This window comes from Podarcis bocagei (assembly GCF_964188305.1).
Source record: "Podarcis bocagei genome assembly, chromosome: 16".
Taxonomy (NCBI): Eukaryota; Metazoa; Chordata; class Lepidosauria; order Squamata; family Lacertidae; genus Podarcis; species Podarcis bocagei.
In genome coordinates this window covers 35,599,334-35,609,488 of record NC_138142.1, presented here as the reverse complement: position 1 = coordinate 35,609,488, position 10,155 = coordinate 35,599,334, and the positions used below count along the sequence as shown (strand labels likewise).

Below are 10,155 nucleotides of genomic sequence, written 5' to 3'. Positions count from 1 at the left end.
CAAGGTATTAGAACCTGGAATTAAGGGCCATCCCTACCCTTAGGAAAAGGGACGAGCTGCCTCAGACAGGAGAGGCTGTCATTCTTGTTTTCCCCACCCAGCTGCGTGTCCTTTAATCAAGCCTGCTGCCCTTAGATGTGATGGAAGACACTGTCCCATTGTCAACCTCTACCTCTGGCTGCAAAACGCCTTGGGTTCGGACCAGCAGCGGCTGGTACTCATCACAATTGATGGCACACAGATGAAAAACAGGGGTGCCCCTGTGAACCAACATAGGAAGCTGCTTTGTATGGAGTGGGTAAAGGACCCCTGACCATTAGGTCCAGTCGTGGCCGACTCTGGGGTTGCACCGCTCATCTTGCTTTATTGGCCAAGGGAGCCGGCGTACAGCTTCCAGGTCATGTGGCCAGCATGACTAAGCCGCTTCTGGCAAACCAGAGCAGCGCACGGAAACGCCGTATATCTTCCCGCAGGAATGGTACCTATTTATCTACTTGCACTTTGCCGTGCTTTTGAACTGCTAGGTTGGCAAGAGCAGGGACTGAGCAATGGGAACTCACCCCGTTGTGGGGATTCAAACTGCCGACCTTCTGATCGGCAAGTCCTAGGCTCTGTGGTTTAACCCGCAGCGCCACCTGCGTCCCATGGAGTGGGTATCATTTGTCTATCCAGTTTAGCATTGTCTGCACTGACTGGTAGGGACTCTCCAGGGTTTCAGGCAGGAGGTACTCCCAGCCCTATCCTGGAGATGTTGAAGATTGTATCCGGGCCCCTCTGCATTCAAGGCCTGTGCTCTGCCACTGAATCTATAGACTTTCCTCTAGGAATAATGTAAGATTCAAGTCTGCACTGTCCAAAATAGACGGCTAGTTTAAAGAGAAACCTAGGAAGCTCTTTTATGTTGAGAAAGACCTGGGATCTGCCCAAGGCAAAGCACATGTTTTGCCAGAGAGATCCATTCCAAGACTCCTCCCTTCCCGAGACTCATGTTGCCTCTTCCACCAGCCTTCTTCAACCTGGGGTTGCCAGCTGCTGCTGCTGAACCACAGCTCCCTTCAAGTAGGCTTGGGATGATGGGAGTTGGGAGTCCAACGGCACTTGGGGGACCGAAGGTTGTGGAGCGCTCTGCCCTGTACGGATGGCTGAAACAAGACCCTCATGGGTTGGCTGTGATAGGGCTGGGAGAATCCTCCAGCTGCATTTCTCAGAGAAAAGTTGCCATCTGCTGGCCACAGAAAGGGCAACAAGCCCCGGTGGTCTGTAGCTGATTGCAACAGGAATGAATTCACACACAGAATCACAGCGTTGGGCCGGATCTACATGGTTTCATGGCGCTCTCATGGGGGCATTCAGTTAGCCTTTGTGAGAACAGGATGTCAGACGAAATGGGCCTTTGGCCTGATCCTGCAGACTCTTCTGTCGGCTCAGCATTGTCCAATGCACAGGGCAGGATGTGCAGTGTCTGCCTGACTTCGATGGACTGCCACCAGAAGGAGCGAACTTTGGCACAAGGGTGACCCCCACTTAGATGACCACAGGAAACAGGCAGGTAAGGATGGGCAAACATGTCAAATTCGGTTTCTCTTTAGGTTCCTCATTTTTTCCATTTCTACACATTTCCCCATTTTTCTTAAAAAGTCATGAAGACTGGCATTTATTCCTCCTAAAATACACGCATTTCTATATAACTCTGCAAAGCACATTTCCCCCAAATACAACACATTTGTGTATGTTACCATCACTAATAGAGGCATTTTTTTTAATAAAATGCGCCCTCCCAGTATATGCAGTTTCGTCTAAATTCCTGGGCCAGAGGACATTTCAAAATTTGGGAGCAGTGTGAATTTTGGAGGAGGGCTTCGTTGAAATACGATGCAAATTTTCACGGAGTTTTAAATTCAGTTATTGATGTTGAAGAGGAAAGGCCCGAGCGAACACATTCAGAACTTCATGAGAGTGGAAATCTGGCCTTTACTCCCGATATAGCAGGGATGGAGGGACGACACCCTCCTTCCAGATGATGTTGGACTCAAACTCCCATTAGACTCAGACACAGATGATGGGGGTTGGGAGTCTAGCAACATCTGGAGGAAAGCCATAGGTTCCCCACCCCTGAGCTAGACACATGTCCCAAGCAATCAGGGGTCACATATTAAATGCATATTAAAGCAGGGAAGAGGAGCCTGTGGCCGCCATAATGTTGGACTTCATCTCCCGCCAGCATGGTTGGGGATGATGGGAGTTGTAGTCTAACAGCATGTAGATGGCCACAGGCGCCTTACCCCCCACGATATAGCCCAGAGCAACACAAACCATGTGGGCTTTGGATGATGCAGCTCCAAGATTGGGAGTTTGAAGTCCCAGAGAACAAGGAAGAAAGCGTATGTGCTTGTGTGAGGGCAACAAAGTCTCTCTCTCTCCCACCTTCAAATCTCAGAAAGCCATGGGGAAGTCCCTCTCTAGTCCTTAGCTTTCCTGCGCTCTTCTTGCTGGTTTCCTCTCTTCTTGAAGTAGGAACCAGTCAACACTTGTGTCTTTTAAAAGCAGAGGCGGGGAATCTTTTTCAATGGCAATGGGGTGCAGGGGCACAAGGCGTATCCTAGGAGGCGTTTCCAGGTGTGACTCAAAGTTCCTGGAGACAGAGAAAGTGATGGCCCTGGGAGCCTCATCCAAATCAGAACTGCTCTTTTGCAGAAGAGATAACCAGGAGCCCATGGCTGTGCAAGTGTCTGCTTTATTAAAGAGACGTTTTCAGAAACAGACAAGGACAGGCCGGCTCTCTCTCTCGGCTGAAAGGGGCAAGCAAAGCTTGTTGTGCTGAGACCCAGGTTGGTAGGGGGGAATGGGACACCCCCTCGGTCGTGTGGGGGACACTGACATTCCAGCGCATCAACGGCAAGTAGACAAAAAGGAAAACAGGGGCCCTGGCCTGACCCACGGCGGCAAGCAGCCGTTTCGTCGCGACACTCCAAAATGGCACTGCAGAAAAACAGCGGTCCCAACGTGGCTGTTTTACAACCCAGCTGCCTCTTGCGCTTGTGGCTGTGGACCTTCGCTTCTTCCTCGCTGGCTGGAAGGTAGAGATGGGGAAGATTGCAAGGCAAAGCAATGGGGTAAGAATTGAGAGAGGGAAATGATATTGGAAAAGGGGGGAAAGGAGAGAAACAATGTCCCCACGGTGAAAGAGGATGGAGGACGAGGCGCCAGAGTTAATAAAATGGCTAAAAGAAGCCACTCTGCTCGTTCTCGGTGCCTTCGGCGGGCAGTAGGGAGAGAGAGGCGTGCCTGGGAGGCTGAGTCTTTTCAAATAAATAAAAGAGGTAACTGAATGATATATTTACAAGACCACACAGGGTGGGAGAGGGAAGGGAAAACTCAAGTCGCTCCCCACCCCAAAGCAGCAACATGCTTCACACAGGACTGTCCACGGAAACGCCACCTGGCAGCAGCTAATGGCAGCCCAAGTGCGCAGGCAAAATAAGAAAGGCAGGGTGAGAAGAGTCTTCTTGGTCCTGGCAGGCCAACCGACAGCAGGCCAGCGCCACTGAGAAGGGAGAAAGCCCTCGCCCCGTTGTGCATCGAGGGTGAGGATCACAGGGTACTCTCCAGCGTGTTGTAGTTGTCCTTAAAGCTCTTGAGCTCCAGGAAGTGCTTAGCTCTCTTGCTCTTCTGGCTGGAGGGCAAGTAGGTGACCTGGATGGTGGTTGGGCCAGAAAGGTCAGGCGAGAGGGTCAGGTCCTTGGCTGCGGACTGGTGCTGCCGCTGGCTGCTGCCTCCTCGGGCCTTGACGCTGCGCCAGAAGAGAGGGGGAGAGGGAAATGAGCAGTTGCCGGATTAGAGAGCGGCTGCATAAGCACTGTATCCGGTGAAGCCCATAGATGCAACTAACTTGGGTTCGTTCGTTTTGGGAAGAGGAGATGCCGGGGACTGAACCCACGACCTTCCCTTTGCAAGGCAGATGATCTACCGCTGAGCTATGGCTCTTGCAAAGTGTCGCCCGTTTGTGCGAGGGACTTGCAGGTCTCCCAGCACACCGCACAGTTCTCCCAGATGGAAGAAGGTGATTATCAAAAGAACCACCCCAGCCCCAGGACTTACATTGCCGCCAGCTCATACAGAGCTTCCTGGTACTTGAGGAATTCTGTCTTCCCGAAAGTCTGGGGAACAAACACACAAACACAAAAGTGGGTCAAGAATATCAGGTGGTTTTGCATTGTGGGTCATGCCTGCCCCGGAACATCTCACTCTCCCTCCCACCTATGAAGCATAGAGGCAAAAAGAAGACATAAAGAATTCAGAGTACAACAGCATCAGGCGCACCCCTCAGCCCGTTTCATAGAGAAATGTAGCTTTCTGAGTCCAAGAGAAAGGGTGATTGTGGAGTGTTCCAACCCCGTTTAGCTGGGCATTGGAGAAGCGGCAAAAGATAGAGGCAAAAGATGGCCTTATCAGCAGCAGCAGCACACACGTCATGAGGATGGGGAGTCAGGGAATCTTTCACCGTGCAACATACACACACACGTCCCAAACTGAAGGCAAGGAACGTGACCTACAAGGAACATGTGGATTCTGTCAGCTAGGTATTGTGTCTATCAACACTGTTGTTAGAACAAAAGGCTAACCTGGCTGCTACCACAGTCAACACAGATTAAATGTGCATACAAACAGGAATGCCATAAGCAGGCCACCTCTGATCACGCCAAGGAAGTAAACGCCTGCATCAAAAGCTGGTGGCTGAGGATTCCCCCCCCCCCCCAATAGCTGCATTCTTTTCTGGTTAACACATGCCAGCAGTGGGTGGGGCCAACGGCAAAAGTGGGTGGGGCAACAGATGTAAAATGTTAGGTAAAGGTAAAGGGACCCCTGACCATTAGGTCCAGTCGTGGCCGACTCTGGGGTTGCGGCGCTCATCTCGCTTTATCGGCCAAGGGAGCCAGCGTACAGCTTCCGGGTCATGTGACCAGCATGACTAAGCCACTTCTGGTGAATCAGAACAGCGCATGGAAACGCCGTTTACCTTCCCGCTGGAGTGGTACCTATTTATCTACTTGCACTTTGCCGTGCTTTTGAACTGCTAGGTTGGCAGGAGCAGGGACCGAGCAACGGGAGCTCACCGTGTTGCGGGGATTCGAACCGCCGACCTTCTGATTGGCAAGTCCTAGGCTCTGTGGTTTAACCCACAGAGCATAGTTGTTACACATAGCACTCTTGATTCACCACCCAGAGAAGGAAGTTCTAGGACACCGGGCGAAAATATCAAACAAGGGTACAAATCAGGCAGCTGGGGGATACGGATGGGAAAGAGGAGGAGAATCCAGAGGGCCTGACAAAGGTTCTATTTGTGTCCCCCCCCCAATGTTCATTACCCCAATCTAAAGGGGAAAGGGGGCGGGGCCCATTTTAAGGCTGTCTGCCACAGGCGGAAAAGGAGAAGCCAATGCTTTCAGTGCTAGTGCATCAGTTTCCCCCAGCCCAACGCCCTCAGGGATTAAAGGAGTTGTGGTTTAACAACGTTCTTGGACTCCCGTCAACCTCAGCAGTCAGCATGGCCAATGGTCAGAGATGATGGGAGCGCAGTCAAGAGTGCTCAAGATGCTTTTCAAGTCCCAGAGTCCCATTCCACAGCACTCTGGGCAGAGACTACTCACCCCTGTGCCATAACGGGCGCTCTCGTACCCATCCAGGAGTATGTCAATCAAAGTCTTGCGGACGCCTTTGAAGGGGGTGCTGGAGTTCCGAAGGTCCACCAGGTAGGCCCGGAAGTTCTTCCCAATCAGGGATCTGGGGTGCCTGCCTTCAGAGGAGAAGGGGATCTCTATGGTGTGTAGGGGGGAACAGAGAGAGTGTGAATACGAGCAGGAACTGCAGCCATATGTTTCCATATACTGACAGCCACCAGGCCAGCCAGCTTAACATTTGTTTCCTTACCTGAATCCCTGATGGCATCCAAGGCCTTCATCCTGTACATGTAGTTATAGCAAACTGCAATAAAAAAAGACAGCCCAGAGGCCTGAGTCAGTTTGGCATCTCTGTGAACATTCATGCCCTCTTCTCCTACCCCCTTGGCATGAATTAGGAAACAGTACATGGGCTTCGAGGCGACTCCAGTTGAAGGAGGCGAGTGTCGTCGTGGGACAGCAGCCGGGGCTCATACTTGATGTCCTGAACCCGCGATAGTCGGATGTCAATCTCTTCCTTCAGGCCCTGAGCAGGTAAAGGGGAAGGGTCAGAGGTGAGGGACACGGCACACACACTCACTCACTCTCTCACTCTGCCTGATCTGGAAGGCCATAGTCTTCAGCAAAAGCAGAGCCAAGAAAAGCCCTTGGCCGGGACCCCAGTGGGAGAGCACCAATCAAAATCTCTTTAAATGAAGCATCATGAATATTGCAACAGCGCTGCCAATCTCCCTTCCTGCGAAAACTCTAAGTGCCAACCAGACATCGGTGATTGCTTTGGGTGAAGTTTGAAGATAGCCACTTCCAGGTAGGCATGCGGAAGATCCAACAGACCAATGGCAAAGCTCGTTCTCTGGGCGTTAACCCACAGGCAGGCAAAGCAGCACCGTCAGAAAGGGCCATAGCTCAGTGGGTAGAGCACCTGCTTTTCAAGTGGAAGGTCCCAGGTTCAATTTCTGGCACCCCCAGGCAGGGCTGAGAGAGAAAGACTCCCTGCCTGAAGTCCAGGAGAGTTGCTGCCAGTCAGGATAGACAATACTAAGATAAATGGACCAATGATCTGACTTGGGATAACATACTTTCCTATCTTCCTATTGAGGCAAAAGAGGGAGGGGCTAGTCAGCTTATGTTATGCTGTGATAATAAAATGGGGGTAGGGAGAACAATGCTTGTTGACTTGAGCAAAACGATATAGTACAAAGAGATATTAAACAATAATAAATATTGTCAAGTCTTCAGAGTTTTCCCCCTGCCAGTAGTCATTTCATTTTCTAAACTAAACATTCCTAAACACTTCTTATTAGGGCTGGGCGATATAACAACTTGTTGCCCAAAACTTGTCTGAAGTCCATATCGTTATATCAGTTTCATCATTTCTGACCTGGCAGTATATTGCAAATCATTATGTGTGTTTGCTAGGCAAAAAATCACAATGTGGGGAAAACCGTGAAGTCAGGCAAGGCTTCTCTTGAGTCCTGCAGCCCCTGGAAACTGCCGGCTCAGCTCTCCGCTGACTCCTGCAGGGGGGGCAGCGAATCGCAAGAGCAGGTGCTGGCAAAAATCACAACGCGGTAAAAGCTGTAAAGCCAGCCAATGCTCCATCCTTATTTCAGACTCTGTAATATATCAATATATCGTGCGGTTTAGCTGCTGATGTATCACAATGCTGAAAACCAGATATCACCCAGCCCTAGTACAGTACTTATTTTTATTTATACAGCTCAATTCCAGGACCTTATGCTCGCAACCAGAGGTTATAAATCAACCAGGGTCAGGAAGCTTTTTCAGTCAGAGGGCCACATTCCCTTTCAAGAAAAATGAACATCATATTTTAGCTGCAGTTCATTCATTTTCAACTTTGCATTCTTGTTATCAAAAAAGCATGCCTAGACATTCCATTGTTGCGCCTGTAACCTAGGTTTAAGGTGCCATTGAGCTCCTAGCTTTCATATCTGTTTCTAATGCTCCTCCTGTGGTTTCCAGCAATCCTCCAAGAATTTGTCTCTTTGAAAGCCATCCAGGTTGGTGATCCTCCCTGCCTCCTGTGGAGCGAGTGCAATTGTTGAACTATGTGCTGCACAAAACAGCACTTTATTTTATCTGGTCTGAGTCTTGTGTAGGAAGAGAATCCCAAGGGACAAGGAGAGAGGCCAGGAGGGCAGCATACAGCTCCTAGACTCCGAGGTTCCCCAGCCCTTCTAACCCTAAAACAGGGTTGCCTGCCAACAAACCTTTGGTGCGTGCTGCCCAACTGGCACATGGGGGCCACGGCGGGACTTCATGGCGAAGCGCATGATCTGCCTCTTGACAAATATGAAGAGTAGCACAAAGACCTGGAAAAAAGGACAGAAAAAATGCTGAAACAGTAGCACAGAACTGAAGCAATCCTGACCCCTTCCCACAATCTGCCCACAGGGATTTACTTCCTCCACGCTTATAAAGTATCGATAGTGAGAATACATTGCACACAAGCCAGCAAAGTGATGCTGCGGCACAAGAGGCCGATACAATTGTGGGCTGCCATCAACCTGGGCATCATGCCCGAGATGTGAGAAGGCACCACAGTACTGAGCACTGGAAAGGCTGGTTTCCCTGCAGGGCTGATTCTAGGCAGTCAAGACCCATTCAAGGAAAAAGAAAGCGAAAATGGAAAGGATTCAGTGAGAGTTTTGAATCTGCAGAAGGATCCCTTTGTGTGGAAATGTGAAGCTCCAAAAAGCTGGAATTCTGATGCCCGAAAGAGGTCCATTTCCGTCTTTTTCCGCAGGTGGCATCAACCTAAGAGGGACCTGCAACACATCCAACCTGCCCCACAGATGAAATGAAAGACATCAAGGTGTCCGTGTAGCGCTGGAGAGGGCTAACAAAGGTCGCTCCAGTGCAGAATCCTAGAGTTGGAAAGAATCCCGAGGGTCATCTACAGTGGTGCCTCGCAAGACGAAAAGAATCCGTTCTGTGATTCTCCTCGTCTAGCGGTTTTTTCGTCTTGCGAAGCAAGCCCATTGATGGATTAGTGGCTTATCGGATCAGCTGATAAGCGGCTTAGCGGCTTAGAAAAAGGGGGGAGGGGAAAAAACCAGCAGGAACTCGCAAGACATTTTCGTCTTGCGAAGCAAGCCCATAGGAAATTCGTTTTGCGAAGCACCTCCAAAACGGAAAACTCTTTCGTCTAGCGAGTTTTCCGTCTTGCGAGGCATTCGTCTTGCGGGGCACCACTGTAGTTCAACCCCCTGCAATGCAGGAATCTTTTGCCCAACGTGGGGACCCTGAGATTAAAAGTCTCATGCTCTCTAGTAACTGAGCACAAGCTTTCGGGTTGGTATGTGTGAGGGGGAAACTGATGCCGCTGCAGAATTTGTGAAGCTTTCTCAAAACGCCACGGCTTCTTTGCAGGCTGTTCTGGCTGCTGCTACCTCGCAGGGTTGTCATGGGGGCAAATCTGGGAACTCCTACCTCACAGACTTGTTGTGAGGGCAAATTGGGCGCTCCTACCTCACGGGGTTATTGTGAGGGGAAATCTTGGACGCGGGTGGTGCTGTGGGTTAAACCACAGAGCCTAGGACTTGCCAATAGGAAGGTTAGCAGTTTGAATCCCCGCGACGGGGTGAGCTCCCGTTGCTCGGTCCCTGCTCCTGCCAACCTAGCAGTTCGAAAGCACCTCAAAGTACAAGTAGATGAATAGGTACCACTCCAGAGGGAAGGTAAATGGCGTTTCCATGCCCTGCTCTGGTTCACCAGAAGCGGTTTAGTCATGCTGGCCACATGACCCGGAAGCTGTATGCCGGCTCCCTCGGCCAATAAAGCGAGATGAGCGCTGCAACCCCAAAGTCGGTCACGACTGGACCTAATGGTCAGGGCTCCCTTTACTCTTTACCTCGCAGGATTGTCGTGAGGGCAAATCTGGGAGCTCCTACCTCGCAGGGGCAAATCTGGGAGCTCCTACCTCGCAGGGGCAAATCTGGGAGCTCCTACCTCGCAGGGGCAAATCTGGGAGCTTCTACCTCGCAGGGTTTTTGTGAGGGCGAAACGGAAGAACAGAAGGGCATGAAGGGATATGCGAAATAGCGACGGGGCCAAAGGCGTGAATGGCAAAAAGAGAGACCCGGGGAAAGGAGGGGAGGCGCGTGTTGCCATTGCGACGCTGCGGTCTCCCCCCCCTCCACGCGCGCCCTTCACGAGACCCCCCCCCCCAGCGCCTCGCCTCCCCTCCCTCCCTTCAGCGCCCCGAGAGGGGCCGCCCTTCCTTCGCCGCTCTTCTCAGCCGCGTTCGCTCCGGCCGCCTTTCCCGCCCGGCGTTTGTCCTCACCAGGCTCCCGTAGGCCATGATCAGCACCACGTTCACCCCGGAGAGCCAGTTGCTGGACTGGGGAGGGGGGGAGGAGGAGGAGGGGGACGAGGAGGAGGTCGAGGACGCCGCCATCCCCGGCCCTGGCGCCTGGCCTGGCCCGGCCGCCCGAAAGGGCCACACAACATGGCG

At 51.6% G+C, this 10,155-nt stretch overlaps 1 protein-coding gene across 1 annotated transcript; it reads right to left on the bottom strand.

The window, feature by feature from the left end:
* Nucleotides 1–2,718: 2,718 nt before the first annotated feature.
* LOC308575209 (protein C1orf43) lies at nucleotides 2,719–10,155 on the bottom strand. Its single transcript, XM_081173838.1, has 7 exons — nucleotides 9,985–10,155; nucleotides 7,910–8,011; nucleotides 6,087–6,204; nucleotides 5,929–5,982; nucleotides 5,649–5,815; nucleotides 4,099–4,157; nucleotides 2,719–3,790 (listed from the first exon to the last, which is right to left on the bottom strand). Exons 1-7 carry the CDS (start codon nucleotides 10,096–10,098, stop codon nucleotides 3,592–3,594), a joined length of 813 nt encoding a protein of 270 aa, XP_081029964.1. The 5' UTR covers nucleotides 10,099–10,155; the 3' UTR covers nucleotides 2,719–3,591.

What these genes read in the sequence shown, in the direction of transcription:
- LOC308575209 (XM_081173838.1), bottom strand. Translation starts at nt 10,098, where the DNA reads ATGGCGGCGTCCTCGACCTCCTCCTCGTCCCCCTCCTCCTCCTCCCCC. An exon ending in GGAGTCGCCTCGAAGCCCAT is followed by an intron (nt 5,983 to 6,086) that starts GTACTGTTTCCT and finishes TTTTTATTGCAG; the next exon opens with TTTGCTATAACTACATGTAC. An exon ending in GCGCCCGTTATGGCACAGGG is followed by an intron (nt 4,158 to 5,648) that starts GTGAGTAGTCTC and finishes TTTGTTCCCCAG; the next exon opens with ACTTTCGGGAAGACAGAATT.